The sequence below is a fragment of the Urocitellus parryii genome, chromosome 11 (genome assembly GCF_045843805.1).
Source record: "Urocitellus parryii isolate mUroPar1 chromosome 11, mUroPar1.hap1, whole genome shotgun sequence".
NCBI classification, from domain to species: domain Eukaryota; kingdom Metazoa; phylum Chordata; class Mammalia; order Rodentia; family Sciuridae; genus Urocitellus; species Urocitellus parryii.
This window is the reverse complement of record NC_135541.1, coordinates 84,185,263-84,204,043: the sequence shown is the minus strand read 5'-3', so window position 1 is coordinate 84,204,043 and position 18,781 is coordinate 84,185,263. Positions and strand designations below refer to the sequence as shown.

General features: G+C 32.9%; 1 protein-coding gene across 3 annotated transcripts in view; it reads left to right on the top strand.

Annotated features, from left to right (window-relative positions):
• Positions 1-18,781, top strand: part of Sass6 (SAS-6 centriolar assembly protein) — a 40,454-nt gene that overhangs the window by 11,071 nt on the left and 10,602 nt on the right. For 2 of the 3 annotated variants that reach the window (XM_026379409.2, XM_026379410.2), the window contains 8 exons: positions 60-179; positions 3,906-4,097; positions 6,951-7,145; positions 7,249-7,338; positions 7,413-7,592; positions 8,016-8,097; positions 8,734-8,875; positions 11,350-11,470. In XM_026379409.2, the coding sequence (XP_026235194.1) occupies positions 60-179; positions 3,906-4,097; positions 6,951-7,145; positions 7,249-7,338; positions 7,413-7,592; positions 8,016-8,097; positions 8,734-8,875; positions 11,350-11,470 (1,122 nt within the window). Of the gene's footprint in view, positions 1-59; positions 180-3,905; positions 4,098-6,950; positions 7,146-7,248; positions 7,339-7,412; positions 7,593-8,015; positions 8,098-8,733; positions 8,876-11,341; positions 11,471-18,781 lie in introns of all 3 variants that reach the window. The other variant, XM_026379407.2, reaches the window with a different exon arrangement.

The following is an 18,781-nucleotide window of genomic DNA, read 5'->3' as shown; positions in this document are numbered from 1 at the left end:
TCAGAAGTGTAAAATATTCGGGAGATTATCTTAATATTTTGTACCAAATTCTAATATAGACATTATCAGAAAAAATACAAGAATTAGAAAAGTTACGGAATGAATGGGAATCACACACAGCATCATTGACAAATAAGCATTCTCAGGAACTGACGAATGAGAAGGAAAAGGCTTTACAGGTAAGAATATTAGAAGTAACTGGAAAAATAAATTTTTATTGCTGTAGATTTTGTTAATTATAAAAGTAATAAATGCTTGCTTTAAATTGTTCAAGCATTATGAAGTATATAAAAATTGAAAGTTTATCTTTCAAACTTATACTAAAAGATAATTTATAAACATTTTGATGTGATTTTTCTGAACTTTTCTCTGCATGTGTAAATAATATGTGACTTATAAATATTTGTTTATACTAATGCAAATTATAATTATAGATATATGTGCACACATGGTGAGTTTAATTTTGTTTTGTACTATTAAAGTCTTATTAGATAAAAAGATTATAGCCTTTTTCACTTTGCATAAGATAATTCTATCAGTTCAGATATTACTTTTTAGTGGCCGCATAGTATTCATCGAATATAATGTTATCTACTTACTGGGGGATATATAACTGCTTTGATATTTTGGCTATTACGAACAATAGTGCATTGGACATTCTTTGTTGAGATTGCAATATAGCTATATAAAATATTGAGGAATACTGTAAATTTGCCACTCAAAAAAGTCATACTAAATATAATCCCTAAGATAATTATTTCATTATTATTATTATTATTATTAACCTTCTTATTTGAAACCTGATAGGTATCACGGAAGTACTTTGTTATGATTTACATTTCTTAGATTTAGAGGGAATATAAGCAACCTTTAACATGACTTTTTTTTTTTTTTTTTTTAAAGAGAGAGTGAGAGAGGAGAGAGAGAGAGAGAGAGAGAGAGAATTTTTTTTAATATTTATTTTTTAGTTCTTGGCGGACACAACATCTTTGTTGGTATGTGGTGCTGAGGATCGAACCCGGGCCGCACGCATGCCAGGCGAGCGCGCTACGGCTTGAGCCACATCCCCAGCCCCTGTTTTATAGCTTTTTTAATACTAAAATTTTTTATTCACTTTACCAGATGTTTGCACTTGGGTACAGATGATTTTTTTTATGTGTAACTTTCACCAAAATTAAGATTTGGAAAATTGTACTACCCGTCTAGGTTCCCCCATGTGCTTTCCTGACTTATATAATACTCTTGTAGGAGGTCATCACTTGTCTGACTTCTGTCATTATTGGTTAGTTTTACCTGTTCATACTTATTTCTCATGCTTTTAAAAAACAATATATACTGGGTTGGGTTTGTGGCTCAGTGATAGCGCATTCGTTTGGCATGCGTGAGGCACTGGGTTTGATCCTCAGCACCACATAAAAATAAATAAATAAAGGTATTGTGTCCATCTACAACTAAAAAAATATTTAAAAGAAAGCAATATGTGAGTTGTCTTAATTGTTTTTACAATGATTTCTTTATATTAATAGTAGATTTTCTGTGAGGAAAGTCCTAGCAACAAGTAGAATCGCCCTTCTTTTATGTATTATTATTATTTAAAAAAAATTTAGTTATACATGGACACAATATTTTTATTTTGTTTATTTATTTTTACGTGGTGCTAAGGGTTGAACCCACTGAGCCACAGCCCCAGTCCTGTATTATTTTCTTGATCCTACTTATTTACTTTTCTTTTTCATAGAATTTTCTATTAATGTTTGTTTTTCGATTCTTATAAATCCATCCCCCAAATAATTTTCTGCATCTGATGTTCTCCTAAAACTACTGTGTGCCCTAAGACTATATAGGATAGTCTTTTAATTTGTTCTAATTAGTTATACATGACAGAATACATTTTGACACATTGTACACAAATGGAGCACAACTTCTCATTCCTCTGGCTGTGCATGGTGCAGAATCACACTGGTTGTGTAATCATACATGTATATAGGGTAATAATGTCCATTTCATTCCACCATCTTTCCCACCCCCTTTCCCTCCCTCCCTCCCCTCTGTCCAATCCAAAGTTCCTCCATTGTTCCCTACTTACCCCCCATAAGATATTCTTTTGACATATATGCTTCTACCTGTACAAATTATCCCTTTTTCATTGGGTTTTATTATTTTCCTGAAGCTATCCTGCCAAAGATTAGTCTTCCAGAATGGAAATGATTTTTCTTATTTTTTTTTCTAAAAAGTTCAAATGATTCAGAAGTAAACAAATATATACTTTGTAATCTTATCACTCATTCTTTTTCTTTCTTTAGAAAAGGACCACAATAAAATCATTATTTGTACTGCACTTGTCCTCTATTGATTGTCTTTAATGTCTTCATAGGCTTATTCTAGTTTTTTTTTCATGATTACTTGTTCAGTATTTTACATGATGGTATTTTCATTTTTATATGGACTCCTTCTGGTTTTTATGTCATTTGCCCTTTCTCTCCAAAAATGAGGGACTCCCTAAAGTAGTAATTGTAAGAGTCTCAGAATATTTTATGAAAGAGGAGTTTTCCTGCACTACTGATAAGAATTTGAATGGGAACAAGTTTTCTGGAATGTTATTTTTTATTTTTATTTTGGTACTGGAGATTGAACCCATGGGTGCTTTACCAGTGAGCTCCATCTTCAGCCCTTTTTATTTTTTTGAGACAGGTGTTACTAAGTTGCCAAATTGCTGAGGCTACCCTTGAACTTGCTAACCTCCTGCATCTCTGGGATTACATTCATGAGCCTCCACACCTGGCCAGTCTTGTAACTTTATTAGTTTTTTGTTTTGTTTTGTTTATATTCTCCAATCTGTAATTTGATTATGAGAAACTAATTTTGATTTTGGATTTCAGATCTGTGATTAATACAGTTTTACTTGTAATTGTGAAAAACTGGGAACTAAAGTGTCTATATTGGAGCAGGGGTTAGGTGAATTATCAGTAGCCATGGCATGAAATATTTTCAAAGGGAGAACATGTAAATTGTACAGGAATAAAAAATATGGTTAAATTGTGTACATGTCTTGATTTTGTTTCATAAATTTGAATATGTATATTGTGCATAAATGTGGGATGTTAATATGAATATATAAATGACAAGAAAGGAATATTCCTAAATTTTTAAGAATGACTCCTTGTATAGGATTATATGTTATCTGTAATACCCAATGTGCCTTTAAGAATGTATATATCTTTCAAAATAAAAAAAATATGCTTTCTTTTTAAAAAGATTTTTGAATTTGATAGTGTTCATTAATAGATAGTGTGGTATGATTGGAACAGGCATTAGAGATTGCATCATTACAACTATGTTCACATTTTATAGTTGATAAAATGTAACTGCTGACTATGAGATTGGACCAGTGATTAAACCTGGCCATTTTTACAGTTACAGATATTTTTCCATTATAAAACATATATATATATATATATATATATATATATATATATATATATATATACATACATACATACATATACACATACACACACTGATTGTTAAGAACTGAAACAATACTGTGGTGCTTTAAGCAAGAACAATGTTCTTATGTACTAGTTTTTCTTTAGTGCAAATATGTTCATACTAGATATACATTTTTTTGTTTTCTTTTTTTACTTAATCATATATCATTCTTCCCTTAACTTAATGATCATTACTTCCAAACATGTGAGTTTAAGAGAAGTAGAAATTCTGAACAAGATCACAATGGTAGATTTGCTTTTATTGGTGTACTTTCTCCTTCTTGAAAACCATAATTGAAAATAGACCTTTTTAAAAACAGGAAACCTAATAACTTTAAAGAAGAAATTGGGGTTATTTTTCTTCAAATCTTTACATATATTTGTGATTTTTTTTCATTTATTTTTATTCAATAATAGGTACAGGTTCAATATCAACAGCAGCATGAACAACAGAAAAAAGATTTAGAAATCCTCCATCAACGAAATATCCACCAGCTACAGAACAGATTGTCAGAGTTAGAGGCACTTAATAAAGACCTAACTGAAAGGAAATATAAAGGAGACTCCAGTATTAGAGAACTTAAAGCAAAACTTTCTGGTGTTGAAGAGGTATGTTGGCTTCTACCCCTGCATCCTAATTTAAAAGAGTGTTTTAATTTGGTCACTTTATTTTAATTTGGTTACTTATATTACTTGTGTGGATGGGGTTCTCTGGATGTACCGCAAAGATCTTTTATAGTGTTAGGATAATCATTTCAAATAAATGCAAAATGACTGAAATTTGATAAAAAGAGCTAACTCAGACAGAATTGAGGTAGGCTTGGATATCTTTAGTTAGGACCTAGAGGAGCAGTTCTTTGGCACATCTTTCTGATTTTTCAGTATATATTTTTTAAAAAAGATTTTTTTAGTTGTTGATGGACAAAATACCTTTATTTTATTTGTTTTTATTTTTATGTGGTGCTAGGGATCGAACCCAGTGCCTCATATATGCTAGGCAAGTGCTCTACCACTGAGCCACAGCCCCGGCCCCAATTTTTCAGTATATTTTTAATAGTAGTGTCTTTATCTCATGGGGTATTCAGTGTGACAGGGCTAATTCTTTCCTTCAGCCTACATAATATATCAGACAATTATATGAGGCTTAGTGTTCTGTAATAGTAGTGATAATGGTAAAGGTAATAATAGTTAATGTTTACCAAGTATTTAATATGTGATGGTTACTACTTGAGTGCTTTGTGTACCTTCACTCAATTCTTAAAATTCTTTTGGTGCTGTTATTATCCCTGTTTTATAAGTTACAGAGGGGTTAAGTAACTTACCTAAGGAAGAATGAGCATTGAAATCCATGTATTATTTGCCTATCTTTGGTACTACTTTGTTCTTTCAAGCACCAATTTTTTTAAAATTTTTTTTTGCATGCTACACATTGAACTCAGGGCATCAGACATGCTAGGCAAAGACTCTTTATCACTGAGCTACATTCCCAGCCCCTCAGAGAAGTAAAATCTTGGCTGTCATAGCATATTTGTTGATGTTTTGGCACAGATGATAGTTTCTTACCTAGCATTATTATACATTATTATCACATGAGTTATCAGAAAGTATATGTAGTTTTTTTTTTGTTATTATTGTTTTTTTTTTTTTTTTTTTTTTTGAGATAGGGTCTCACTATGTTGCCCAGGCTGGTCTTCAGTGCCTTATCTCAAATGATCCTTTGGCCTCAGCTTCCCAAATAGCTAGGGCTTGAGGTATACACCACTGTGCTTGGCTTGTAGATATTTTTTTATACCTCTTATTTCTTTCTTTTTAATATGGTGCTGGGGATTGAACCCAGGGCCTTGTGCATGCAAGGCAAGCACTCTACCAACTGAGCTATATCTCCAGCCCCTGGCTTGTAGATATCTTTAGTTTATTATATTTAAAAGCAAAGAGAACCAGACTTAATTTCAGTAGTCAGTTATGCCAAGAAGCTCTAAAGATTTACTGATTTTATGTTCAGATCCTGATAAGAGTTCTGCCTTGACAATAGATGTCCAGTTATTTTCGCCTACAGCCTTTGACCTTTTATGCTAGTTAGTAAAACATTTCATACTTCATGCACGGTGCACTGGGAGTCTAATTGCTTCATTATAATGCTATATAATTTTTTCTATCTCAGACCTGAAATTGGATAGTATATTAATAATCTTCATTATGTTGTTTTTTTTAATATGATCCAAACCAAAGTATTTCTTCCAAGATTTGCAAAATGCTTACAAATTATGAGGCTTGGGAACTTTTTTTTTTAATCTCTGAGTATTCAGTTACCTAATTATTTAAAACTACATTTTTAGATATTAATACTCTTAACTAATAATTACTACTATCTGAGTATCTACTTTGTGCCAGTCAATGTGTTAGGCAATTTATATAAGGATTCTTGTGAAGATTAAATGAAATAATTTACGAAGCGTTTGTTTATAATTTCTGTTTTATAAATGAGAGAATGGAGACTTAGGGTGGTTAAGTTATTCCCAAGATCACACTATAGGTAAGCCCCAGTTTGAGTTCAAATTGATCTGATGTCAAAGTTTGTGCTCCTAAAACCATCATAGTATAATACAATAAAATTATCTTTTAGGACTGGGGGTATGGCCCAGCAGTAGAGTGCTTTCCTGGCATGTGCAAAGACCTGTGCTCCATCCACAGCATCACACACAAAAAAAGTCTTTAAAATTTTTGTTAGAAACTGTAACTAAGAATACTACATAGTAGATTTTTGTGTACTAGCTACAATCAGGTTGATATTAGCTGATTGAGAAGTGGTCTGTAGATTTTTAAAAAATCTACTTCTAATGATTATCATTTGCCTATTTTTGTTTTAGAGTGTGAACAAACAGAAAGTCCAGAAACATTATTTATTGAGGTGAAAAGATATTTGTAATATGGGGAGAATGTAGATCATAAAATTGAGTAGGGGATGTGACTGGATAGTAGAGTGCTTGCCTTACATCCATGAAGCCCTGGGTTCAATCCCTGGCACCAGAAAAACTACTGAGCAGTATGAGCTTTTTTTTTTTTTTTGAGGAGGGGGGATAAAAGCACCATAAGCAACAGAGAAAAATACTAACTCATAGCTGTCACCCGTGCTACTTTTAAAACGAGTTGGGAAGATATCACAATACTCTTGTTAAATGTTTTTAAAAGTTGTAGTAATTTATTTATAAATTGGGATTTTTTTTTACTTTGATATTATAGAATTACTCATGTATTTTATTATAATCATATAGCAAGTCTATAATTCATATATACCATTGGAGATTTTTATGTCTTTTAAAGAAAATATCTATTAAAATTTTAAAATTATTAAGTACATTTTTGATATTTTCAATATCTTAATTATGTTTAAAACATAATTATTACCAGACTAGCCAGTTTCCTTTTTGTCATAATGTGTAATTTCTGTTTTTCTACCCTTAGGAGCTGCAACGAACTAAGCAAGAAGTCCTTTCTTTGCAAAGAGAGAATTCTACATTAGATGCTGAATGCCATGAGAAAGAAAAGCATATTAATCAGCTACAAACAAAAGTGGCAGTTTTAGAACAAGAAATCAAGGATAAAGACCAACTTGTTTTAAGAACAAAAGAAGCATTTGATACAATCCAGGAACAAAAGGTCTTTAAATTTTTTCTAAAGAAATTGATGAGCACATTTAGAGTGATGCTTTATCGACAAACATAAATGCCCTAATTATTCATGTCTTTAAAAAAAAAATCAGGTGGCTTTAGAAGAAAGTGGTGAGAAGAATCAGGTACAACTGGGAAAACTTGAAACTACGATAAAATCATTATCAGCAGAACTTCTGAAGGTCTGTTTTAAAAATTAATAGAATGTTGATAGTTTGTTGGATTGTAGAGATTTACATATGAAGCTCTTTTACAGGCAAATGAAATTATCAAGAAGTTACAAGGAGATTTGAAAACCTTAATGGGCAAATTGAAACTGAAGAATACAGTTACTGTTCAGCAAGAAAAACTCTTGGCTGAGAAGGAGGAAAAATTACAAAAGGAACAAAAGGAACTACAAGATGTTGGACAGTCTCTTCGAGTTAAGGAGCAAGAGGTAATTAATATTTTTTTGTTACTATTTTGTTTACAAAATATAGTAAACTTCTTCAGATACTATTTTTAAAATTTCTGTTTTGTTATAGTAGAGAATGGGCTTTGGCCTTATTTCATTTATTCTTCTTAAACATAAAAACACATCTACATTCAACAGATGTTAATAACCTATTTCAGTTTGAAAAGTTAGTTATAACTCAGATATCTTAATTGCTCATTTATGATCAGAATATATGGGTAGTTATTATGTGTGTGAGTTTATGTATATACACACATACACCTAAATATTTGATTACATAGTTTAGCTAATTCCTTTATTCTCATTTAATAGTATTAGTATTAATCACTTAGTTTAGTAATAGTTTCTTCAACTTTTATTTTAACCTTTATTTTGTTTGACTTACTATGAGGATTGACGTTTCAGGTATGCAAATTACAAGAACAATTAGAAGCTACAGTTCAAAAACTTGAGGAAAGCAAAGAGCTTCTAAAAAATAATGAAAAGTGTAAGTATATTATATTTTTATGTAAATGAGTTTTGTTTTATTCTTAAGCTGGAAATTTTATTTGAATTTATTAAAATATAGGTAAATTCAGATTGTGCTTTGTATGAAAATTTCTGCTTTAAATAAAGCTTAATGTCTTTGCTGTAGTAAATTATATTATCTGGTGCCTATAAAACAATTATTGTTAAAACAAAAACTGTATTATGTGTCAGTGACCCAAAACTAATGGTGTTGAAAATATTGCCTGTAATTTACTGTTTAGATTCCTCACTACTCTTTTTTTAAAATTGCTGTTAACCTAATAGTGGTAACATGAATTATTTGAATTATAAGATTTTTTTTTCATTAGCATTTTCTCAGTTGGTAGAACTGGGTATCATACATAAAATTGTGAACTTTAATAAAACTGTAAGATACCATTTTAGAAGCAAAACCTCTTAAGATAGAGGAGCAGAAATATGTGCTTCTTAGAGTAAGAGAATAAAATAAGAATCTGATTGTAAAAGTTTAGATGAACCAATGTTGTTCAACTGTGATGTCAGTTGTAAAAACTTAAAAAGCTTAAGGTATTTAAACATTTAAAATGATTAGAAAACTAAAAACTGTCAAGTTTTTTTTACCTTTTTGTTTTCTAAGTAATCACATGGTTAAATAAAGAACTAAACGAAAATCAGCTAGTGAGAAAGCAAGATGTGTTGGGACCTTCTACCACTCCTCCTGCACATTCTAGCAACAACACAATCAGAAGTGGAATTTCTCCTAACCTGAATGTGGTAAGGTATTAGTGACTTTCCTGAACAGAAGTATTCCCAGTTTGTTAGAAATCTCTGTGACTTAAGATGCTGGCACTAACACAGTCTGAAGTCCTACTTGAAGAACAGTATAAGCTGCCCTTGGAAGTGGGACATAGGCATACTTGCTCTTAACAAAGAGGCTGTATTTCAAGGGCACACTTCTTTGTAAGATTTCACTGGGTACAGCAATCATTTTTGAACGTACCAAAGTAATGCCAGATATGCTAAAAACTTTAAAACATGTATACATGGACACACCCTCAAAGCATTTAGATGACTTTAAGAAGAAAAAAATTCAGGGTTTGTGTTCAAGTGTGCAACTATAATGAAAAAAACTCAACTGAATTCTAGCTGCAAAAGAAAAAAGTGGGGGCAGGGATGAGAAAAGAAGGTTCTGTTAGGCTTATCATCTCTAGAGGCTAGAATAAACTCTTGAAATATAAGCTTTCTAGTTTCCAGAATTGGGTCATTTGCTTTTTCTGGGCAAGGAATAAGAGGGGAGAATAAGAAAAGCAGCTCTTTATATACAAAAGGTGTCTCAGTATTATCATGTGGCTAGGTCTTGGTGCTACTAGAAACTTGCCTAATACTCATAAGTAAGCCTTAGGCTCTCCTGTTGAACACAATTTCACAGAATATCAACATCAGACAAGGTCACTCTATACACATGATGAATCAAGACAAAATGAGAATACTTTGTAAATCATGTCCACATAGATTAAAATATCTACATTGCTAAACCACAAAGATGGTCAAGCATCGTTGAATCCTGGCTAACATGAATGACTGTTACTTTTTGAACCAGTTATAGCTTTAGCCTTCATGCATTCCCCCTCCTTTATTAGGTGGGATTTATTTAGGTATCCAGTCATACATTTTTCCTTACTTCCTAATAGCATCGAATCCATAGCAAATTTCCACTTTCCTAAACTTTCACTTAAATTGCCCGATGTGCCTGGATCCAATAAATAAATCCTTTTTAGCACACTGTTTCTGAAACTCCCCATGATTCCTAAAGGTCTGCAGTTTCCTTCATTTCAAGGAGTTAATAAATATAGTTTTTATACCTTTGGGTGTTTTTCTGGTGCTCTCTGACTGGAGGGCATTGGCAGAAAACATAAAACATAAAATTCAAATAAGCATTTGAATTTTATTTATTATTATTATTTTTTTGGTACCACTGAGCCACAACCGCAGCCCTGTTTTGTATTTTATTTAGGGACAGGGTTGTTTAGTGTCTCGCTTTTGCTGAGGCTGGCTTTTTCCCAATCCTCGTGACTCAGCCTCCCAAGCTGCTGGGATTACAAGCATGTACCACTGTACCTGGCACCTATTTGAATTTTTAATCCACTCTGATAAATTGTATTTAGCGTCTAAAACAGAAAAAGGATTGCTGTTAAATTGGGAAATGGCGCATAAGGAAGTACCTGGACCTGAATTACAAACTTGAAAAAAATTCGTAGGCTTAACCTGAATGACTGAAGATAAATAACTGTGAGAAGGATGTTTATGTTGTATAGCCACTGGTGTACACAGTTGCTTTTTGATTATTATTTTTATTGTGTGTTGCATGGAATTGAACCCCGGGCCTCAAGCATGCTAAGCTAATGCTCTCCCACAGAGCTACAGAGTTGCTTCTCAAGATTTGTGTTTCAAGTGACCTTTTAAAAAATTAGCTTTTTTTCTCATGTCTGTTGTTTAATGGTGATGCTACCATATAGAAGATTAGTGGAAAGTAAATAATTGCCTCAGTTACCCTATTTAAGAATATTAATCTTGTTTTTACTCAGTTTGGAAGCAAATTATTATTTTATCCCTGATGGGCTATTGATTTATGACTCACTGTCCTTCCTAATACCTTCCATGTCAGGAAACCTGGAGTGATCCAAGACAGTTCAGTTCAGTGGTTTATTTTTTGTGGGGGAATGATGGGGGTGGGGATTTAATGATGGGGATACTGGGGATTTAACTCAGGGACGCTTTACCACTGGGCTATATCCCCAGATGGTCCATTAAGTTGCTGAGGTTCTCACAAAGTTGCTGAGGCTGGCCCCAAATGTGCAATCCTCCTAACTTAGTCTCTCCAGTTGCTGAGATTTATAGGCATGTGCAACTGTGCCTGGCCAGTAGGATTTTTGTTTTAATTTAGTTTGAAGCAGAGTTTTATGGTGTCATGATAAAATTGGCCTCAGAGATAGCACTCTTTTTTTTTTAATATTTTTTTAGTTGTAGACTGACATACCTTTATTTTATTTATTTGTTTTTATGTGGTGCTAAGGATTGAACCCAGTGCCTCACATATGTAAGGCAAACGCTCTACCAACTAAGCTACAACCCCAGCCCAAGACAGCACTCTTAACTATAACTAGCAGACAATAATGCCTCCTGGATAAGAGAAACTATTTGGAATTATTTGTTATCCTTAATCATTTTCTTGTTTTTATTTTTAGGTTGATAGTAGGCTGACTTACCCAAGCTGTGGGATTCCTTATCCTGTCTCCTCTGCATTTGCATTCCAGAATACTTTTCCTCATCTGTTATCTACCAAAAATACCATCCACCCAGTTTCAGGACCAAAGGTAGCCAAATTAACTAATACTTTTCTTTTCTTTTTTTTTTACAAAAATACAGGAACTTATTTGCATATAATTCTTTCACCTTTTTAAAAGTTCACTTACTGTTTGGTTATTTGCGAATTAAGTAATGTATTAGATGAATATATTACTAAATATCTAATATGTATTATTACCAGAAATATATATATATATAGGTTTTTTATTTTTTAATTTTAATTTGTTATATATGACAACAGAATGCATTTCAATTCATATTACACATATAGAGCACAATTTTTTATACCTCTGGTTGTACACAAAGTAGAGTCACACCATTTGTGTCTTCATACATATACTTAGGAATGCATTGTGTATTTTTTGAACCCACTGTAATTTGGCTCTTTAAATTACATCAATCTGTTGAATTCAATTCTGCTGAAACTTATTACCTACTCAATCTTTCTATTTTTATTCATTTTTCTACTTAAATTTATAAGCCTAAGTAGGATTATTGAGTTCATACTATTGGTATGTTGGATGTGGTAAGATTTTTGGATTCTATTGCTAGATTTTAAGGGTTCATAGGGCAGGCTTATAGCAAATTCTGTAGTCTAGCAAAATTATCTCAAATAGTATATGATGAGCAATCCTTCCAACCCTTTATTTATTTGCTAAAGCTTTTTTCTGCCAACTTGAGTTCTTTATCTTTGTTTTAGGATGTCATACGACATGATAAACTAATGTCTTAGATTTATATATTGTTTTCATATATATTATTTTATTTTATTTTCATGATAATTTAATCTGACCAGATTAGTCATTTATTTTATTTTCATTTCTAACTTCAGGTCCAAATTAATTTTTTTCCTAAATCATATATGACAGGAATATTTTATAGAACTTAGGAGTTGAGCCCAGAGAGGTAGTACACACCTATAATCCCGACTACTCTAGAGGCTAATGCAGGAGGATTGCAAGTTGTAGAACAGCCTGGACAACTTGATGAGACTAAGTAAAATTAAAAAGGATTGGAGATACAGCTCAGTGCTTGCGTAGCATTTGTAAGGCTCTGGACTCAATTCCCAGTATTAAAAAAATACGTTTAGAACATTCAATCTGATATTATAGATTCTATCAAATTACCTGGGTTGCTCTAAAAAGTTGACTGTTGTTTAGGCTTTTTTGTCTTCTTAGCCATAGCTTTATTGGTTATCATATGGAGCTATTAAGAATTCTCTATGAAATAGGAATTAAACCTGAGTTTTTATGCTTAGACTACTATTATGTATTTAGATAATTGGCTCTTCTTGCATTGCTTTTTAAGGTGAATTAGATATGTAGATATGTGTATTCTAAGGAATACTACCGTTTCTATAATAAATATCAGTGTATTCAAGTGTGGTTGCATTTTGGGATTATTTTTTCTTGAGAATTATGATTGCGTTCACAGTTGACTTTTATTTTATTTTTTTAAATTTTAAACAACTTTCCAGGAAAATATTTTCAAATGAGGAGAACTACTATAGACAGTTGCCTAGTTGGATGTTGAGCCATATCCCCAACCCCCTTTTTTGTGTGTGTTTTATGTAGATATATGGTCTCACTGACTTGCTTATGACCTCACTAAGTTGCTGATACTGTCTTTGAACTCATGATCCTCCTGCCTCAGCCTCCTGAGCTGCTATTTCAGTCTATATATTCATATATTACTCTCCAGTACTGTCTTTGTACATATGTATTTGTGGCCTTGCACAGATTTGTAGGATCAATTCTTAGAAGTAACTGGGTTGAAAGCATTTTTGCCTCTATGGTAACTGAAATAAAATCTTATTGTGATATTAATATTTCCCTGATTATTAAAGTGAGGAAGTTGCTTTTACATGTTTATGGGTGGTTTCCTACTCTATAAAATTCTGGTTCATTTCTTTTGTTCATTTTCCACTTGGGATATTTAACATTTATAAATTGACTTTGTAGGTAGTCTTTACATATTCGGGAAACAAGTCTGTTCTTGCTTTTATGTATTAACTATTTCCCAATTTTTGGTTTGTCTGTTTACTTTCTTCTATGCTTCATTTTTAAAAAAGCTTTTTTAAAGGTATAGTTTACATACCATGTAGGTCTCTCATGTAAGATACAGTTCAGTAATGTAAATCTGTTTATAGAATTGTGAAACAATTCAGTACTGTTTTAGAACATTGACATTATCCTAGAGGGTTACTTTGGGTCTGTTTGCAGTTAATCCACACTTTCACCCCCAGCTCTGGGCATCTACTAATATGCTTTCTATTTCTAAAAAATTGCCTTTTTTTTTTCCATGTGAATAGTCTTATAATTTGTAGGGTTTTTGTATTTTGTTTTTAGTGTCTCTTTCAATTAGTGTAATATGTTTGAGAGTCATCCAGGTTTCAGAGTTTATGAATGTACTTCATTTTGTTTAATTGCCAGGTGGTATTCCTTGATATGGATATACCACAGTTTATCCATTCATCAGTTGATGGATGGATGTTTGTGGTGTTTTCAGTTTTGGGATTATAAATGAAGCTGCCATGAACACTTGTTTATAGTCTTTTATGTTTGTTAGAAATAAAAACCCAGGGGGCTGACTCAAGCTGTAGCGCGATCGTCTGGCATGCATGTGTGCGGCCCGGGTTCAATCCTTAGCACCACATACAAAGATGTTGTGTCCGCCGAAAACTAAAAAATAAACATTAAAAAATTCTCTCTGTCTCTCTCTCTCTTTAAAAAAAAAAAAAAATAGAAATAAAAACCCAGGAATGGCATGGCTTATGGTATGTGAAGTTTTTTTTTTGTTGTTGTTGTTGTTTGTTTATTTATTTTTATATGGTGCTGAGGATCGAACCCAGTACCTCACATGAGCAAAGCAAGTGCTCTGCAACTAAGCCACGACCCCAGCCCTTGTATGTTTGATTTTTAAGAAGCTACCAAACTTTTCCAAAGTGATTTTACTCTTACTACCAACAGTCTGAGAGTTCAGGTTTTTTTTTGTATCCTTCCCATATTTGGTATGCTCAGTTGTTTAATTTTAGTCATTCTAGTAGGTGCATAGAAATATATCATTGTGACTTTAATTTTTATTTGCCTAAAAGTTAATGAAATTGAATATCCTTTCATGTGTTCATTTGATTTGAGTAACTATTTTAGTTAGAATCTTTAACTTTAGAATCTTTAGAATCTCCTGTCCATTTTTAAACAAGCGTGTTTGCCTTTTTATTTAGTTACACCTTCTTTATATATTCTGGACACATGTTCTTTATCAGGTATATTATTTGTAAGTATTTTCTCTTGGTCTGTGGCTTCCCTTTTCATTTTTCTTCTTGCTTTTCTTTTTCTTGTCTTTCCTGGGGATTGAACCTAGGAGTGCTTTACCACTGAGCTATATCCCCTTTCTTTTCCATTTTTTATTTTGAGACAGGGTCTCTCTAAGTTTCTATGACTGACCTCTGTCATTCATTTCTGCATTTGTGTCTGTGTCTAATTCCAGGCAGTTGAAAGTAAAAGCAGAAAAAAAGTAAGAGGATTTACCTTAAGCTCATGAAACCACAGTACCTTTTTATTTTGATACCGGGATTGAACATTGAACCTAGAGGCATTTAATCACTGAGCCACATCCCTAGCCCTTTTTATGTTTTAATTTTGAGACAGGGTCTCACTAAGTTCTGAGGTTGGCTTTGAACTTGGTGATCCTCTTGCCTCAGCCTCCCACGTTGCTGGGATTACAGGTGTATGCTAGCTACCTCAACACCTTTGATCAGACTTCCCCTCCTTCGGAGTTTCAGGTGTCTGCCCAGTCTCTGCTACTGTTTCCATTACCTACGTTGTTTTTGCTTCCGACTGGGGCAAGAGAAAACAGAAAAGAATGAGATTTTCCTCACTGTCCTTTACCCTTAGGAGGTCCCTTTTTCATGTCTCAGAGTGGAAAGAAGAATCTACCTTGATAGTAATAGTGTACTCTTTCTAAAGGTTATTATCTAGATGAAGTAACATTTTGTGTACTTTTACATTTGCCAGTCTGGGTCTTTATATTTAAGTTGGATTTCTTTTAGATAATCAATAATTGCCTCCTATATTTTTCCATTCTGATTCTTAGACAATTTAAATTTTACTTTATATAATGATGTCTTGTCATCTTGCTATTTGTTTTCTACATGTCCGTATATTTCTTGTCTCCTTTTCCTACTTTTGCTGCCCTCTTTCCAATTTGCATTTTATTTTTTTTTCATTTTATATCTACTGTTGACCTTGTTTTATTTTCTTTCTGTTTGCTTAGTTTTCAACATACATTTTTATCTTACCATAATCTACCTTTAAATAATATACTACTTGCCATATAAAACAAGAACTTTACAGTAATTGCATTTTCTCTTTTCCAACCTTCTGCTTATGCTGTTGTCCTAAAATTTTACTTCTTCATTTGCTGTGAATCTCAACTTTGTTTTTTGCTTTCTCTTTTCTTTAATCTGGGGGTGATTACCACTGACTGACATCCCCCACCTTTTTATTTTTTATTTTGAGACAGGGTCTTATTGAATACCAAGGCTGGCCTCAAACTTGCACTGCTCCTTCAGCCTCCTGAGTAACTTGAATTACAGGCATGCACCACAGCACCCAGCTCAATTTCTTTTAAAGAAATTAAACCAATGAAGAAAAGTCTTCTTGGTTTACTTGTTCATATGTTATTCATATGACCTTTTTCCCCCCTTGTACTAGAGATTGAACCCAGGCCTAATTCATGTTAGGTAAGTACTCTACCACTAAGCTCTGTCCCCTCCACTTATACAGTCTTTGTATAGAGTTTTTATGTAGCTCTACGTTTTCATTTGCTTTTATTTTCTTTTCTCTTCAATACTCCAAGATCTCTTATGTTATAGATCTTTAACATTCCTTTTGTTATTTAATTAATTTATTTATTTTAATTAGGTATATATAATAGAATGCATTTTGATTCATTGTACACAATTACACTACAACTTTTCATTTCTCTGGTTGTACACCATATAGCGTTGCACAGTATGTGCAGTCATATAAGTACCTAGGGTAATTATGTGCATCTTATTTCACCAACTTTCCTGCTCCCATGCCCCCTCCCCATCCCTCCCTCTCCTTTGCCTCATCAAAGCTCCTCCATTTTTCCCTTGTGTCCCCCACCCCCAACACACACATTATGGATCACCGTCTACTTCTAAGAGAAAACATTCAGCATTTGTTTTTTGGGGATTGGCTTACTTTACTTAGTATGATATTCTCCAACTCCATCTTTTACTTGCAAATGCCAAACTTTTATTTTCTTTTAATGCTGAGTAATATTCCATTGTATATATACCACAGAATCTTTATCTGTTAATCTATTGAAGGGCATCTAGGTTGGTTCCACAGTTTAGCTATTGTGAATTTTGCTACTATAAACATTGATGTGACTGTGTCCCTGTAGTATGCTGTTTTTAAGTCCTTTGAGAGTGGGATAGCTGGGTCAAATGGTGATTCCATTCCAAGTTTTCTAAGGAATCTCAATAGTGCTTTCCAGGTTGGTTGCATCAATTTGCAGTCCCACAAGCAATGTGTGTGATTCCATGTATGCCCTTTCCCCCTACATCCTCGCAAATATTTATTGTTGTCTGTATTCTTAATAACTGTCACTTTGGCATGAGATGAAATCTTACAGTAGTTTTGATTTGCATTTCTCTAATTACTAGAGATGTTGAACATTTTTTTCATATATTTGTTGATTGAACGTATATCTTCTTCTGAGAAATGTCTGTTCAGCAATTTAGCCCACTTATTGATTGGGTTGTTTGTTTTTTTGGTGTTAAATGTTCTAAGTTCTTTATATATTCTGGAGATTAGTGCTCTATCTGACCTGCCTGTGGCAAAAATTTGCTCCCATGATGTAGGCTGTCTCTTCACCTCACAGATTGTTTATTTTGCTGAGAAGAAGCTTTTTAGTTTGAAACCATCCCACTCATTAATTCTTGATTTTATTTCTTGTATTTTAAGAGTCTTGTTAAGGAAGTTGGGGCCTAATTCGATGTGAGGAAGATTTGGGCCTACTTTTTCTCTGTTAGGCACAGGGTCTCTGGTCTAATTTCTAGGTCCTTGATCCACTTTGAGTTGAGTTTTGTGCATGGTGAGAGATAGGGATTTATTTTCATTTTACTGCATTTGGATTTACAGTTCTAGTATCTTTTGTTGAAGATGCTATCCTTTCTCCAGAGTATGTTTTTGGCTCCCTTGTCTAGTATGAGATAACTGTATTTATGTGGGTTTGTTTCTGTGTCTTCTTTTATGTACCATTGATCTACATGTCTATTTTGGTGCCAATACCATGCTAATTTTGTTACTATAGCTTTTTAGAATAGTTTAAGATCTGGTATTATGATTCCTCCTGCTTCACTCTTCTTGCTAAGGATTGCTTTGGCTATTTTGGGTCTCTTGGTTTTCCAAATGACTTTCATGATTGTTTATTCTATTTCTATAAGGAATGATGATGGGATTTTAATTGGGATCACACTGAATTTGTATAGCTCTTTGAATAGTATAGCCATTTTGACAATATTAATTTTGCCTATCCAAGAGTATGGGAGATCTTTCCATCTTCTAAAGTATTCTTCAGTTTCTTTTTTTAGTGTTCTGTAGTTTTCATTGTAGAGGTTTTTCACGTCTTGTTGATTCCCAAGTATTTTATGAGGCTATTGCGAGTGGGGTAGTTTTTCTAATTTCTCTTTCAGAGGATTCATCACTCATGTATAGAAATGCAATTGATTATGGGTATTGATTTTATATCCTGCTACTTTGCTGAATTCATTAATTCTAGAAGTTTTCTGGTGGAGTTTTTTGGATCCTCTAAAGATAGACTCATGTCGTCAGCAAATAATGGTAATTTGAGGCCTTCTTTTCCTATTTGTATCCCTTTAATTTCTTTCGTCTAATTGCTGTGGCTAGAGTTTCAAGGACTTTGTTGAATAGAAGTGGTGAAAGAGGGCATCCCTGTCTTTCAGTTTTTAGAGGGAATGCTTCTAATTTTTCTCCATTTAGAATGATGTTGGCCTTGGGTTTAGCATAGAAAGCTTTTAGTGTAGAAAGTTGAGGTATGTTCCTACTATCCCTAGTTTTTCTAGTGTTTTGAACATGAAAGGATGCTGTATTTTGTCAAATGCTTTCTCTGCATCAATTGATATAATCATATAATTCTATCTTAAGTCTATTGATATGAATAATTATATTTATTGATTTCTGTATGTTGAACCAACCTTGCATCACTGGAATGAACCCCACTTGATCATGGTGCACTATTTTTTAAAATATGTTTTTGTTTGT